This window comes from Asterias rubens, chromosome 19 (assembly GCF_902459465.1).
Source record: "Asterias rubens chromosome 19, eAstRub1.3, whole genome shotgun sequence".
NCBI lineage: Eukaryota > Metazoa > Echinodermata > Asteroidea > Forcipulatida > Asteriidae > Asterias > Asterias rubens.
In genome coordinates, this window is record NC_047080.1 from 1,523,168 (window position 1) to 1,539,725 (window position 16,558).

At 39.7% G+C, this 16,558-nt stretch overlaps 2 protein-coding genes across 2 annotated transcripts; one reads left to right on the plus strand and one right to left on the minus strand.

The window, feature by feature from the left end:
* Positions 1-21: 21 nt before the first annotated feature.
* Positions 22-9,384, plus strand: LOC117303030 (protein-associating with the carboxyl-terminal domain of ezrin-like). Its single transcript, XM_033787064.1, has 11 exons — positions 22-344; positions 1,316-1,501; positions 2,153-2,269; positions 2,957-3,116; positions 3,679-3,784; positions 4,114-4,331; positions 4,772-4,977; positions 5,634-5,774; positions 6,179-6,491; positions 6,949-7,694; positions 8,281-9,384. The coding sequence occupies exons 1-11, from the start codon at positions 171-173 to the stop codon at positions 8,332-8,334; spliced, it is 2,421 nt and encodes an 806-aa protein (XP_033642955.1). The 5' UTR covers positions 22-170; the 3' UTR covers positions 8,335-9,384.
* Positions 9,385-10,546: 1,162 nt separating this feature from the next.
* LOC117303031 (60S ribosomal protein L5-like) lies at positions 10,547-16,396 on the minus strand. Its single transcript, XM_033787065.1, has 7 exons — positions 16,290-16,396; positions 14,941-15,126; positions 13,816-13,950; positions 12,876-13,078; positions 12,079-12,256; positions 11,298-11,389; positions 10,547-10,814 (listed from the first exon to the last, which is right to left on the minus strand). Exons 1-7 carry the CDS (start codon positions 16,380-16,382, stop codon positions 10,721-10,723), a joined length of 981 nt encoding a protein of 326 aa, XP_033642956.1. The 5' UTR covers positions 16,383-16,396; the 3' UTR covers positions 10,547-10,720.
* Between the last annotated feature and the right edge of the window lie 162 nt (positions 16,397-16,558).

Consider the following 16,558-nt stretch of genomic DNA (forward strand, 5'->3'; position numbering starts at 1 on the left):
CATGACACACGAAAGAACAAACTGAACTGAAGTAAATGATTGAACTGACGTGTCTGGTCTGTGTGAAAATAATTATGTGATATAAATAATGTCAAATCTAACACTAACTCTGTGTATGTTGGTGTTAAATGTTGTAATTTGTTTTTAAAAGGCTGAACTTTTTGTGGGAAATGGGAGCAGAGAGTAGCATTCTTCAGGGATGCAAACTCGAGGAACCGCTGGAGACTCCGTCATGTTCGGATTGGCGACTCCACCCAGCGAAACGTAAAGACGGGTCACGGGTTTCAGTTTTTGTACACAAGAAGTCTGAGCAAGAAGACAAACGCTTGGAAAATGCGGCCAAGGTACTGATGAATAATGCATGAGAAGGGCTTAAAACGATATGGTTTCAAGAAATGTATTGCACATACTAACTTATATATAGTAGTTATTGACAAAAGTAAAAACAAAGAATTTAATTGAAAACAATTATTTAATTTTAATATTCGTTAGATGGATAACTTTCCGTGGCGCCACCACTTTTTCACTAATAAGCCTATTCGCTATTGCAGCTGCACATGTCCGTTACTGCTGACAACGCAATTTGTTTATCTCCCGTGACCTTTTGACAATCTCCCGTGACCTTTTGACAATAAACCCGGGTATTGTCAAAAGGTCACGGGAGATAAACAAATTGCGTTGTCAGCAGTAACGGACATGGATGCGCAGTTGTAAATAGTGAATCGGCTTATTTTTACAAAAAGGGATTTCTCAGTGGTTTGGATGAGGTATTATGAGGTACTACTATATTATTTTAAGTGGTGTGGCGCCATACAACATTTTTCCAGTTGTCAATGAAATTATAATTTGTCTATAAAAACTGAAAAAAATAATAAAATTATTGAATCAACTTTATGAATAATAAAAAATTGAAATTGAAAAAATAACTTAATATTATAAATACTAAGGAAAAGTTTCCGTATGGCGCCACCACTTTTTCATTCGAAATAAAATAATATAGTATCTAATTTACCTGATTGATATATCCCTTTTTGTAAAAATGAGTGAAAAAGTGGTGGCGCCATACGGAAAGTTATCCAATACTAATAATAATTGCTAAATGAAATATTAAAAAAAAATTCAAGACCAATCATGTGTGATATGGCAATTTTATATGAGAATGAAAAGAATAAATTAAAAATAATAAAGTTTTTTCCCCCTGAAACTTTACTTTGTGCATTTAGCATTTTTCAGAAGCCTTCTAAATGAATAATTGACTAATTCCATCGTTTATTGATATTTATGTACCATTTTAATAACTTGGTTTCTTCATCAGCAACTGAAAATTCTTCGCCATCCAACCATCTTGAAGTTCTTCGCATCCTGTGACAATGTTGAAGGCACGTACCTGATCACGGAGCAAGTGCGCCCTCTTGAGTTGGTGTTGGACACGCTTACTCCCGAGGAGATCTGTGCTGGTTTATACAATGTAGCAGAAGCGCTCAGCTTTCTACATGATAGGGTAATAATATATATACCTTGATTGAACCCACACCACCTAGCAATAGACCCTTCCCATGAAATATGTAAATTGCATATAGCGCCTGCGCACTAACATTTTGGTTGGCAAAATGAGGGAACATTGTGCTGTTTTGTACACGGCTAATGGGTGCGTGACACAGACGTGATTGCGCGTCTGCTTAGTGCACAACTCTATGGCGTTTGCCAGCCAACAAGGTCTGTATGCATGCGTGAATGTGATTAGCATATTTCACGGGAAGGGTCCATTGCCATGGTGCGCTGTGCTGTGGTTTCAATACAAATTAACATTGTCCTTACCAGAGGAAAATTGCTGTTCAGCGTCATTCCAAGGCATGATAATAACTGGAACCTGGACAAAAATGCTCAAATGTATTTAAATCAAATGTTTATACATCGCTATTATAACATGCTATTGTAATAATGTGTTCCCTCTTACTTACAAAATAGTTGAAGACGGTGTTTATATTTTGTGTGATCAACCATCGTATGTATGCATGAAATATGAAATAACAGACATTTGGACAAACCATCTTTACCAACATGAATGATGTTGGTAAGAATGGCCAACTAAGAAAGAAACACAACTGTAAAGATACAAATTCACCAATCTCTTGATTTTCTTCAAATCTAGGGAGGAGCATCTCACAACAATGTCTGTCTCTCCTCAATCTACGTCAGTTGCCAGGATGGAGGATGGAGACTGGGAGGAATGGAACACCTCTGCAAATTTGAAGATGCCACAGCGCAGGTAAGATTGATTCACCAAGTTACTTGTAGCTCTATGCCATGTAGCCCAGTTCATTTGGCCAAAATTGTATAGAGTTCTTTCAGCAGCAATTATTGTTTAAAAATCTTCTGCTTGGTGAAATTGAGCAGAAGACCAGTCACAGATGTTACATAATATGGCTGGTAACCCAGGTCTGGAATTACACGGAGGCCATGTCCTCTGTTGGGCCTTGATTGGTTCCCCTCTAAAAGTTTTCCATATACTTTGAGATTTTCCAACGAAAGTGCCATTTGCCACATGAAAAGCGCCTCGCCCTCTCAATCAAAGAGGAAATTCAAGGCCTATTAGCCATAAATGCTTGTAAGCACAAGTTTGTTGTGCTTTTGCAGCTCTGTGAAATTGGGCCCGTGTTCTTAATTCAATAACTATGGTGTAAGATATTTCTTGATCACAAATGCAACTAGAAATGACCAAATCTTGCTCCATAAAGGGAACCTTAAAAACGGTTGTGTCTCTGACGGTTCACTTCGATGACCGACCAATTCCACACAGACTGGTAACTTTGAATCAACTCAAGGGTCATAGCAATACACAACCAGACAATTGCAAAATGTAGTTCATTTGAAACCGTCTCCCATAAAACTAGTACAATCTCTTATTTTCCACCTCTTTGCTCAATATGTATTTTTGTGTGTTTACCTCTTTTAGTTTCTGAAAAGAAGCCAGCCTTCACGCAATGAAGACTCTATCCCTCCAGAGGAGCAAGAGGATAGTAAGTCATCGACGGCGCCCCAGTACGGTCATGCCAGGGATGCCTACGCTTTTGGGATCTTAGCTCAGAATATGCTGGAGTATTTGACTGATCTAGGTGTGTATATTATAACCCTAACCACCCCTAACCCATCAAAATTAATATTATTGTTATATAATTGTGGTAATGGAAGCAGGGGTGGATTTCACAAAGAGTTAGGACTAGTCTTATCTCGAGCTAGGACCAGTTACTCGTCCTAACTTAGGAATATCCATGCAATTCGTATATCTCTTAGGACTAGTTCTAAGTTAGGACTAGTCCTAACTCTTTGTGAAATCGACCCCAGGGACCCATCATAAGTGAACTTAATCACTACTGTAAACAAAGGTGCTGCTAATGTGAACCAGAAACACAGGGGTTGACCCCAACTCTTCTTTAAAGTGTTCTGTTTTTTTTTATGTGCACTACAAGTCATAGTACACGAAACTTACGCCTTAATGTCCAAAGCAGTTAAAAGTATCTTACACAAGGACACAAGTGTCAAGGCCAGGACAAGACAAACTGATAAGAAATATCAGAGGTTATGTCCAGTGCTCTTAATTCGTCAATCACGACATGCCGATGTTATAGTGTCTTGCTCCATCACGAAATCTATCTGGATTGTTGTTTATTTTCACAGGTTCAATGAGTGCCACCTTTGAGCAGCGGATTAATGAAGAATTCCTGGACGATGACCCGACTGTGAGACCCAAACTCAACACCTTGCTCAAGGATCAACTTTTCAAGTAAGCCTCAAGGAACAATGTGTAAACAAATTTGGATGAATCTAAAGACCGATTTGTGTTTAAGAACCCCCTTGCTGTCACAGACTGATTTCATTAAAATTTCAAGCACAAAATATATTTGCTAAGCATAAAGTGTACAGTTTGTGACTGGTTCCCTGCAAATTTTTGCTTAGCAGTTAAGTACCAACTTGACCGCAACAATACAATGAAGCTAGGGAGATTTTCCAAGATATTAAGCAAAATAGTTTGAACTTATTTCCATCAAAGTTTTCTGGCACTCCCATAACAAACCCATGATAAAATCATTTTTGTTCAAAACTTTTTTTTAGAAATGACTTTCTCGAAATCACCAACTTCCTAGTCCATCTGACCGTCAAACCGGAAGCAGCCAAGAATGCTTTCTTTGAAGGTCTGGCACCCAGACTTCACCGGCTACCAAGGCAGCTAGTGGCAAATCGTCTGAGTACATTGCTCCTGTCTAGCTTTGTAATGGCAGAGCCGATGGCGGTGTCGGCAGTGTTACCGCACTTTATGACTCCTGTGAGAGGTAAGGATCTGGTGTTAATGTCGGGAAACTGGATTGAGGCCGGTCCTGAAAGGGGACAAGCACAACCAATAAACCACATTGTTCCAACTTTATAAAGCTGCTTTGGTGCTGCAACTACACGAAGGCCAGAAAGGCCCTGTTGCCCTATGTCTTGGCTTGATGTCTCTTCAAATATTATTTCCCTTCGACTTCCAAGATTTTCCACTGGAAGTGCCCTTTGCAAAATTAAAAATAGCGTTGCCCTTTCAAAGACAAAAGTTGCCCTTTCTATGCCAAGTGTGTGTGTGTCCCATACAGCCTTTCATCACTTTCATTCCCTAACTTCAAATCTGTCTATGAAAATAAAGAGGTAATTTTTTTTTATAAAATAGGATCATTCTTAAAAATGAAAACACATTCAAAAAGTATTGAATCAAAGTTGTCTTTTTATCCTGATTCAGAATCAAACAGCAAGCGGAGGGAGTTCCTCACAGACCAAATCAATCCGTTCTTCTCGGAGGATCTGTACAAACAGTCCGTCATACCGGTCATCATTCGGCTGTTCCCGTCTCGGGAGATGCACGTACGGATTTGCCTCCTCCAATACTTCTCCTTCTACGCCCACCTCTTCGATGTAAACATCCTCAGGAAAGGCGTCTTACCTCAGGTGAGATTTCCATTGCAGTGAAACCATTCTCAAGCATTGTTCATCGCATTATACACTGGCTGGTAACCGATATATCTGGTATGACAATAAAATCACATCTTACTTCATTCTAGGTAGGATTTGAAACTTGGTGGAAGCATAACTAAGAGATGATTGCAGTAACACCAAGTGAACATCTCTTTTGAGTAGTGTTGGTTCTCATAATGATAACCAACGGTTCTTTTCAGAACCAACACTACTCAAAAGAGATATTCACATGGTGTAACTGCCAATCTCTCTTAGTTTTACTTCTTTCTACTTAAATTTAAGGTGTGAATAGAGCCAAATATTTCTTTTTGGTGAAGACAATCATATCTGAAGTTAAACATCTTTTCTGTGGTGTTCGTTTGTGAATGCTGCGGCCAGAGTTGTGGTTAAAACCAGCTGCTTCCTCACTAGACATGAATTGATTTGACAAGTTTCAAGACAATACTGTGACAGTTTTCATTGCTTCTATCTCAACAAGAAGACGCTGTATTCACACATGGCTTTTAGTGTATCTTTCTTGATAACTTTGCCTATAAACATTAAGTTGAACAAAAACAAAAAACAGTTGATGACCCAACCTTTAAAGCGACTGGTTTCTCAGATTATTATTATTCTTAATTTGCAAACAGCTTCTGATCGGACTGAAGGATTGTCAGGATGAACTAGTAGCAGCCAGTCTTAAGGCTCTTGCCGAGATTGTGCCGATCCTTGGCGCTCAGCTCGTTGTGGGTGGTGAAAGAATCAAATACTTTGTGGAAGGGCGACCCAAGGTAAGGCTCTCTTTCTATTAGAGTTTTCATCATCAGTTGTAAGGCCAAGACTAACGTCAATGAGAGACTTTTGGGAACACTTGTTGGCAGCAGACTCACCATATCAATCCTTTGTTTGGCCGTATCCCATCCCAATTGGGGGCACGAGCTACGGCTATGACTGTTGTTAAGTGTGTTGCTAATACACAATCATGTACTTTAAAGCATGATGACGCGGAAATCTAGGGGAGCTGTAGTCGCTGATTCAGACTCGGGCCTGAGTGGAATATTTAAACAGTGGAATTCAGATTTTCAGGGCCAGACGATATTTGTTAGCAAGACTCTGCAAGGCCACACAATTTAGGGCTTTAGCTCTTTGATTGCAGTAAAAAGTTATTTTCATTTATGTTCATTTTTCCACACAGTTCTTTAGTAAAAAAGAGACCCCCCTCAAAAACATGGACAACGTGACAAACTTGACGGCCGTCAGTGGCGTCATAACCCTCCCTTCATTGGATAAGACCCCGCCCACTAAGCCTCCGTTGCCATCAGATAGTGATAGGACACCATCTGATACTGTGGATGAGATAGGGGTGGCTGGGCAAGATGAGGAGGAAGCGGCAGCTGTTGCTAGGCGTCGCCAGCAGGAGAGAGAGCGGAGGAGGGAGGAGCTGAAAGTGAAGAATGAGCAGAGACGACGTGAGAGGGAAGCAAAGAGGAACCAGGGTAGTGGGAAAGGTGAGTCTGGATATAAATATTTAAAAAAAAATGTTTTAACCCATTGGTTTTTGGAAGATTAATTCTGTGCTCATAATGAATGCAACTAGGCCGATACTTCACGGAGGCAACAAAAGTGATTGCCTCCATGCCACCTGGTAAATGCCTTTGTGCCTTTAAAATGCACCAGTAGACATTTACAATTTCCTCATAGACTTTACCAAGGAGAAAATGCCTTGGTGCCCTTGCTCTTTCGAAAACGAAGCATACAGGCCTGTGCAACAATGAGAAAAATTTCATGCGTTGAAAGATGGACTGTTCCATTTCATGAAGTGAGATTGAATGGAACACAATTGATCAATTTATGAATGAAAATATGTTCTCAATTACACAATTTAGATCTTTGTCATTTGATTGGTTCATAAATCTAAAAGATTACACAAAATTTACAAAAAGTAATTTTTTCTTTCTTTAACAGTGACATTGTTATCCATGACTGATTTGAGGAAACACCCTGTGGAGTCAGCTGGAGATGTTCCGGTGGACGAAACATCACCACAATTTGAGAAAATCAGTTTTTCTGATGATGTTGAAGAGAAGTTGGAAGAGCTAGAGCTAGAGGAAGCATCTAAGAGTGAAGATGATTGGTCAGACTGGGATGATGTCAGCCAACCAGAAAGCTCATTCAGCCCAGACCCGGATGCTAACCAATCAGGAGTGGTGTTACATGCAAGAGGAGATCAGCAAGAACCGGTTGGAACCAGTGCAGATGCTCAGGTGGACTCTGATTGGTCCAGGGTCAGTGATGACTGGGGCCAGACTAATATGGCGGATGAGAAAGGACATGCCTCCTCCAAGAAAACAGCAAAGCCTTTACAGCTCAAAAAACAAACCGGTGCTAAAGAATCTGCTGAACCAAAGACGGAAACCCCCAAACCAGCAACAAAACCAGGCAATGTCAAAACATTTCCGAAAAAACAACTCCGTACCACCCCGAAAAGCACAGAACTTGGCAGTGAGTTTCTCATTCCAGACATTGTTGCAACACCTAAAGTGAAGAGTCCGGAACTTGACTTCTTTGCTGATATGGAGCCCTCATTTTCTTTCACACCTTCTTCGAAAACAACGGACAGTAAGAAAGGAAAAACTGCCAGCCAGTCACCAATCGAGGATGAAACAAAATTGTCTTTCACGATGAATAATCCCTCAACGGATATGGAATCTGTGAGTAAACAAATAATTATGAGGGTAATGGAGATAATATTTTTTACAATTTGATAGATGGAATGTTCCATTCAAACAAAGGGTATCCTAGTTGAAAGGATCAGTCAATGTTTCCATGGAATTAGGGAGTTTCTTAAGATGCTCTCCGACTGTGCGCCAATGTCCAATCTTGAATCATCCAAGGCACGATCCTATATGAAAGGCAAGGCCATGATTCCTGCGTACTATGGATAGCATTACATGGCCAAGGCCACTTCACACTGCAGCGATAACAAAGACGATAATGCGACGCAAAGAGAATGCATTCTATTGGTTAAAATGCTCCACGCAGAATATGCCCACGCCACACCCACGCTCATTCAACCAATCGTTCTCGTTATTGGGGCCTGTGTTGACCGGGCCTTTATTCACAAGATATTCTACAATTGTTCACAAAATTATGAGAAGTTCCACCATGGTTCCACTATTAAGCACTACTGCGCAGGGGCGTGGTTAAGATCTGTTAAAACTTAAATGTGAAGTGGTCAACTATAATTCCTGGGACCTCTTTCCATAGTATTCACAAATAAATTTCTTTTTCTCTTAGGGTGATGGTTGGGGAATGGAGGACGACTTCAACTGGGACGACACGGAGAGTTGATCGCTGGTTTACTTATTATCCTAGACCATTTATCTCATAATTGAATTAATATATATTATCAAATCTATTTTATCAAATTTATGGCGACTACTCCATGTTCTGACAGCTGTATGTTCAGACACTCCTCTGTTCGGTTAACGTCTTGTGATGTACATGCTATGGTTTGGAACAAAGGGGTGTTAGAACAAAGGAATGTTGGAACACAAGAGTGTTGGAACTTAGAGGTGTCGGAACATTGGAGTGTTGGAACTTGGGGGTTATGGTGCATAGGGGTGTTGTAACATTGGAACTTGGGGGTTCGGAATATAGAAAAACTGGAACACGAGTTTTGGAACTTAAGTGTTTCGGAACATAGGAGTGTTGGAACTTTGGGGTTTCAGAACATAGGGATGTCAGGACATTGGAGTGTTGGAACTTGGGGGTTTCAAAATATTGAGGTGTTGGAACATAGGGGTATACGAAACTGTTTCACCACTCGATAGGTTTGGCTTGTAAACTCATATCACTTTCACAACAATTCATTGCATCAGTCACTGTCAGTGCAGAAACCGTGTACAAGTTTTCCCGTTTAGCCAAACAATTGTGCAAAAAATGTTATGTGCTAATTAAGTGTTGCAGTTAAATTTCAGAGCCAATCAGTGTCGTCTGTCGGCACCATCCTTCTAGGGATTCGTTGACAAGATCGATATTTAGCTCTAGGGAAGAGGTTGCATCGTACTTGTACATGTAGGTTGTCCCTTTTTTTCCATACTGCTCTTTAAATCATTATTAAACCCGATGTTCTTTCTGCTGAAATATCGAGTCCAAGTGTAGTACATGTATCATGTTTCTGTAATTAAAGTTGTTATTAAAGATGCCATGTTAGATTTTTGGCCCCAAACAATAAAAACTAGATATTTCAAAGAGTATCACCCGCTTTTAGGAACCATGTCAGGAACCATAATTTTTTTTTTTTTTTAACATTTCTTATAAAACACATAAGAATTACTCACATGATACATTATATTGTCAAGCACTAATTTTGAGCACTTTATTTCACTGCTACTAATAATTGGCGGACTTTTTCGAGCAATGGCTCAAATGAAAGCTTGTGACTTTCTCAACTCCATCAAAATACCTATTTAATTTTAACTCAAAATTTTTTGGTCATATCTGCCAAAGCATCTTTGAGTCATGTAAATTATATAGAGTTCTTTAATATAACTCAAGGGTACAATTGAGGAAAGGCCAGACCGATTGTATAACACCAGTTTACCAACGCAACGTTTTGTTATTTACTCGTACCCATGGCTTTGGTGGGTTGTTGCAGTAATGTATGTGTAACTCCCTGTACTCGCATTAACTTGCCATGAAAGGGAAAGTTTGATTTTTGGACACGTAATTTCTTTCCTTACTCGCCCCCCCCCCCCCCCCAAAAAAAACAAGACATTTCCAGTCCCAGTGAAAAAAGGCACAAGGGATTTATCAGGGCTATTTTATTGTATTGACTTTTTTTAGGGGGGGGGGGACACACCCTTTCTACAGAGAATGGCGACTTGTGCGACTGCTGTAAGGTACAATATGCATGTTGTCAGCAAGCTGTTAATAAAGTGAATGAAATGCTTTTCAAAGATTGTTTTTCTGGATATTGTTATCCTTAAATACATAAAATTGCACTTTCCGCTCATTGTTTACTCAACTATTTGTTGATTTTTTTAAAAGAAATTAATGGTGGGCATGTCCAAGACATTTAATTATAATTTTTAAATTGAATTTATTTTTGGAAACATCTGTGAAGGAATAATGAAAAGAAAACAAAACCCAAAGACTGGTTGCGATGAATGTGTGCGTCAATGCCTGGCAGCTAATAATATTAAATACTACATGAAAATATTAAAGAATAGAAACATGTAAACAAAGTTAATTTTGTGGTTTGTGTCCCCTTTTCTTTTAACTGCAATTTCCGATGATAGTAGGCATGAAGTGTCAAAAATTAGACATAGCCAAATACATGGGGCAGAGGGCATCTCCAAAACATATTCACATACATAAACAGACTCCTATATTCAAATCCGCAAATGAATTTTTGAGTTGACAATTGAGCACGCAATAGTCGGGGGGGGGGGGGGGAGTACCACCATGCCACAGATGAGGCACAAAACAGTCAACAAGCGGGAGGCTTTTAACTGCAAGACAAAAAACTTTAAAGAACTCATCCGAGACACATACAATATTCCCTGCATCAGTTTCGACATTTATTTTCATTTGGTTCTCACGATACCATTCATAAAAGTGTTGCTGCATAAAGGGGGGGAAAACCCATAATATTTAACCATCCTGGTCAAGTTGTTACATCATTTATAGTTTAGGTAGTAGTCTCTTTCTTGGAAGGATATTTAAACTTTTCTTATTCCTGAAGTTGTTTGGCTCGCAGGAAGGATGCCTTCTTCAGACGGACGCGGTCCTTGCGCTGGGAAAGGGCCATCTTGGCTCGGTTCCACCTGTAACAGACACACAAACAAAATGGTTGTAAAGACTGTTGTTGCAGAAAAATAGTTTTGTGATACACTTCCTTTTACAAACTTCAAAGGAAATGTGTGAAAATTAAGGAGCGTCTCATGAGCTGAAATTTTAAGTGGATCGTGCTCATGGAACGTTCAGTCGGACTGCAGGAAAAACATTAATATGCGAATTCATGCGTGTAGAATCGCTCTGGTGGTCCAAAAGGATTGTATTTTCAGCAAGTGCCCAACATGGACCTTCTTTTGCACCTGAAACCTGCTCGCCTTTGAGACGCACCCATAGTCGCATACATATAATTTGAATTATTTCTTTCAGAAGCCACGTCTAATCAGGGAAAATCATCCGGTAATTCCAGCTATATTTGTTTGGCATCTCATCACAAAGAAATTTGTCCGATGTTTTAGTTTATTTATTTGCAAGTAGCAGCATTGGATCTTGGCTTTTAATGAGGTAAATCTTACCTCTTGGTCTTCTTGACTTCCTTCTTCTCCTTCGCCTTGTGTTCGGGATCAGCGCGGATTGCCTCATGCGTCTTCTTGTACATCTCTTCCATCTACAACAACAAGGAGCAAGACCTTATCACTCAAGGTATTCAACAAAATAATACGCTAAAATGCAGATATTGTAAATTTAAATCATCAATACTCAAGTATCCAGGCCAGCAACTGCAGTTACAAAAAAAGTTTCCTTGCACCGTTTTGGGAAATTGGTAACGGTAGTAGCTAGTAGACTTGGGCATTTGCATTGATAATAAAAGGTCTGTAGTTTTTACATTCTTTCAGAAGCCAAGTCTAATCAGGGAAAATCAGCCGGTAATTCCAGCTATATTTGTTTGGCATCTCATCATCAAGAACAGAAACAAGACAAAGTTAATTATAAATGAGTTTCACACACTGTGCACATGACTAAACAATTTGCTTAACTTTATCCCAGCCAAATACAACAAAATGCGCCAAATTGTAAGAGTTGTATTTTTTCGCAGTCAACTAAAATCCCATATTCAGTAGCACTGGGCTTCATTTAGCATGGTCTGACATAGCCTTAACATGTCCATGTGCAATCTGCGTCCCCAGCAAACTGTAATGCATATTGGTGCATTTAGAAGGGTTAATGCCCAGTACCAAAGCTAGTGTAATCCATTTTTTCACTTCACAATGCAACATAATCTGCTGTTGGAAACCTACAGGGTAACTCGGAACTATCTTGGGCCACAGAGGAATAGTTTTTGATTGTCTGTCTTACCCCGTCAGCTGTGATGCCGAGCTTGATGTACTGAGAGAACTGTCGTCTGTAGGCTTCGTCATCCTCCTCCGCCAGGGATCTCATGTAGTCGGAGACGTGTCCGCCCATGATGTGCTTGCGGTGGACATCAGCGTTGAACTCTTTGCTGTCGGCGTCGTAGCCGGGGAAACGTTTGTTGCTGTTTGGGAACAATACAGGCAGCAGTTTGAGTACAGCAAAATCATTAATGTTGGGAACCAGGCAAAAACCAAAACCCTAAAAACAGAACCCTAAGCCCCCATAGAGGCGTTGTTTTTTTCTATTGGTAACATTCAAAAATCCCAAAACCAAAATCGAAATAAAAAGTCATGATTTTACTGGAAGCCAAAAAAACGCCCCAATCCAATCAGTTCAGCTGAGCCACACAAACCTACCACTAGCAAAACCTACTACTACCAGTGGCTAGGACCCAAGTGATTTCATAAATGATACAAAATCTTTAGGTTCATATTCTTTCAGAAGCCAAGTCTAATCAGGGAAAATCAGCCGGTAATTCCAGCTATATTTGTTTGGCATCTCATCATCAAGAACACTAAGAAAAACCACAAATTTATCCAAGAATTTTTATTTGTTTTACACTTTGGATCGCTCTGGGGCATCTAACAGGCCTGGATTTCATCTTTGAGAGGGCAATGCCACTAGAAAATGGGAAACTTTTGAAGGGGCACTTTTGAAGACCAGAGGGCAACTGATGACATGGTCTCCATGACCTATGTAATTCCAGGCCTGATCTAAGGGGGATTGAGTAAAAAACGCACCTGTGTGGGATGTCGATGCCTCCATCGCTGGCGCCCTTCAGCACCCCAAAGACACGGGCACCGGTGGTGGTTCTGGCAAGGCCAACGTCCAGGTAGCAGCGGAAGGCTCCAGCCTTACCCTCGACGCTCTCGACGTGAAACTCCTCCCCTGTGATCTCCGTCTCTCCCTCATACACGGTGTCAAGGTTGAATTTCTTCAGGATCTAAAAACATGAGAGTGGCACCCCCACATCATTATAACTCCTAGGGAGAACACTCATGATTATTACAATCATTTAGGTGTTGAAATAAAATCATGGCAACAAAAGATTACCTAAAGCGCCAAGATACCTGGCAAATTGAAATAAAATCATGGCAACAAAAGATTACCTAAAGCGCCAAGATACCTGGCAAATTGGAAGTAATTACGGTGCATCTATGTTAATGTATAAATATTTGACAGGGTTTGAAATTAGCAGTCGCCAAATAGGAGTGAAAAATGGCGACGGGCGAGTCAAAAACTTTCCTTCACAAGTAACTATGGAATAAGCCACCATCAGTAAATTTTACTTTGCCAAAAGTTGGCATGAATTTGTAATCTCAGACGCCATGTATAATCAGCAAAAATCATCCGGTAATTCCAGCTATATTTTTTTGGCATTTCATCATCGATTAGAGTCAAAATCAAAGCTATGCACAAATGTAACGTAGCTGTAGTTAAAGGCATTTTACAGGATTGGTGGAGCTGAAAAAAGGGACAGTGTTCATATTTGTGTCATCAAGGTTATGCACGAAATACCAAACCAGTGAAAACTTTGGGCTTAATCCGTTGTGCGCGTCAGGAAAATCAGTGAAGAATAAAAAAAAAAAAAACAAGTTTCAACATGGACATTTGGGTAACCCAGGGCTCCCTTTGAACCCCAAATAAAAAATTAAAACGACAGAACCTTGAGCAGCTTACCCTGCGAGCAAGCAGGAGCCCGGTGCAGTAAGCTGCGGCGTAGTTAGTCAGCCCGACCTTGACGCCATACTTGGGGAGCTCATGTGCGTATGCAGCACATACGATGATGTCTCCTTCAACTCTGGCGTACGCTATCTGCAGAGAAAAACAAAAGAGTACTTTGTAATCCTGATATAGTTTAAGATGCGCACAAACTAAGTTTGACAATAGTTATCGGTCTGTATACTTAGCTTTTTGAACGCTATGGTTAAGGGCACCCTATGTGGGGATTGTAATTGTCTACTGAAGCATTTCAAGGGCACCAAGGCTCTGACAAGGGAAATGGAGGCAATCACCTTTGTTGCAAGTGAAGTATCAGCCCTGAATAAGCTGTTTTGTTTCTAATATGACAAAATGAGGTATTAATCACTCAAATGAAAAGCATCAAACTGTCAGACTTGCCCTGTCACTGGCCTCGGGCTATCGATATTAACTTCGAGCCCTGGACTTAGAAAGACTTAATTGGTTCTCTCAGAGGCCACGTCTAATCACAAAGAATCATCCGGTAATTCCAGCTATATTTGTTTGGCATATCATCACTGAGAACTAAATTCCGCTCAAGGGAGTCGCACCAAGGTTTGGGGGGCCTAATTGAAATTTTCCAACTCTGAAAAATATCTGAACAACAATAGGATGCAACTACCCCATGCAAATTTAAAGTAACTAACCACAAGGGAAAACAAATTTAAAGTAATTAACCACAAGGGAAACAGTATGGAGAAACTTAAAAAAAAAAAAAAAAAATCTACTGGAAGACTTCAACTTGCAAACAAACGACTTACATGCTAGCTTTTTACCAACATGACAAACTGGGTAACTACCAACATGAGGCTGGTACAGCTCAGTTATCTAGAGGGTGCAGGTTTCAAGTCCTGCTCTAGTAATCTTTTTTTGTGTTAGTTCAATCCAAATGCAAAGTGGTCACCGTCTGGTTTACCAATAAAAGTTTTCTGAACTTCCAGCGTGTTACACTTATAGTTAGACAAATTTAGACTCCAAATTCTTGCAACAAAAGGGAAAACTTGAGGTGACAATTCCCATACTTCCAAGGCCAGAGAAAATATCAAGCAAGCTGAATCTACAAACCTGCGTAACGATATCCTTGTTCGTGAAACGCACAATTAAGCGGTACTTTGGGGTGTTGTACTTGTTCTTGTCCTGGACAACAAGGAAGCGCCTTGCTTGGTAGTCGGTCTTTCCCTCACGACGACGCTTGAATTTGACCTGGTAGCGCTTGAAGTAAGCCTTGTTCTTGACGACCTTCACGAACCCCTGCAAAGGACGGAACAAATGTGAACATGAAATATATTTTGTGCCCAGTAAAAGATTTTAACCATAGTTATAATAATATTTTGCTTATTTGTTTATCACTTTGTAAAAATAGTGAGGCAAAAATACTCCATCCGAGTTGTGAAATTCTCTCAGAAGCCAAGTCTAATCAGGGAAAATCATACGGTAATTCCAGCTATATTTGTTTGGCATTTCATCACAGAGAAAGAAAAAGTAAATTAAAGATAAATAAACTAAACTGATATTTGTAAATAAAATGAAAATGTTCCCCCCCCCCCCCCGACTGAATCTCAGAAATTCACCACAAAAAAAACGCAACGTATTGGCAACATAGACGTTACATATTCCCGACACAGACTGATTTTGCTGAATTGCCAAAAGGCACCGACACCGACAGTTTGGGAAGAAAATTGGCGCGACCACACGATCTCTTTCGGCCACTCAGCAAAATCAGCCAGGCAGATTGGCAATAAAAAGGTCTTAAAGGCCAGCAAAAAAGGCTTATCAGATAACCCTGTAGCCAGGTTAAAAAAAAATTGTAAAAATAAATAAAATAAATATGCACCACACATTCATTCAAGTTTTATATCGATACATGTTTCTATTTCTACCCATTTTATCACGAACAATGTTCAGAACCATTATAGTGGAAAGTTTTCAAAATTGTTGCATCACCCGTGACCCTCCACTCCAAAATTATCCAGGTTAACAAAATGTTAACCAGCTCACACACACACAGCCACAGCACAGCTGCTCAACAAAAATGGTCGAATATATTGACAAGCTATTGAATTTTTAACCACTTCAAACAACGATCAAGTTTTCTCATTAAAACAAACAACAACATTAATTAAAGAAGTCTACATACGAAGGGTTAGTTAATGGAAAGTATCACACATGCATAAGTTATGGGAGAAACGTTCCAAAACGTTTCATTGAGCTCGTTGAGGGTTTTTGGCCACGTTGGAACCTTCAACTGGAATGTGTGCAATGAAGGCAATGACAAGCAAACATATGAAACATTACCAGTACAATCCGACCCATCCTGTAAAAATGAGTTTATGTTTTCCATGAATTTTTGGTTCATACTGTTAACGATGAATTAATGCACATATCTTAATCATATTTTAACAAAAATATCATACCATTTTGCGAAACTTTTGCCTATTTTTACACAGGCACTTGTGATAGCCTCGGCTGGGGGCTGACCTAAAATGGAAAAGGCCGACTGAGCGCATGCGCCGTCAAAAATAACTTCTTTCCTTAGGTGACACATTCGTTCTTTTAAAAGTAAAAACAACCTTTTAACCTAATATTTAAAAAAAACGTAGACTTAATTAACACTTTACTATAATATTTGTGTACTTTTGATTCAACTCAGAATAAACAATTAAGAGAAAAATTTCACCATAAA

Bases quoted from the DNA above. Each gene is read 5' to 3' on its own strand.
- LOC117303030 (XM_033787064.1), top strand. From the start codon at position 171: ATGGGAGCAGAGAGTAGCATTCTTCAGGGATGCAAACTCGAGGAACCG. The intron at 6,492-6,948 runs GTGAGTCTGGAT...TTTCTTTAACAG, and splicing joins GAACCAGGGTAGTGGGAAAG to TGACATTGTTATCCATGACT. The intron at 7,695-8,280 runs GTGAGTAAACAA...TTTTTCTCTTAG, and splicing joins CCTCAACGGATATGGAATCT to GGTGATGGTTGGGGAATGGA.
- LOC117303031 (XM_033787065.1), bottom strand. From the start codon at position 16,382: ATGCGCTCAGTCGGCCTTTTCCATTTTAGGTCAGCCCCCAGCCGAGGC. The intron at 13,079-13,815 runs GTAAGCTGCTCA...TCATGTTTTTAG, and splicing joins GGCTCCTGCTTGCTCGCAGG to ATCCTGAAGAAATTCAACCT. The intron at 10,815-11,297 runs GTAAGATTTACC...TGTCTGTTACAG, and splicing joins GAAGTCAAGAAGACCAAGAG to GTGGAACCGAGCCAAGATGG.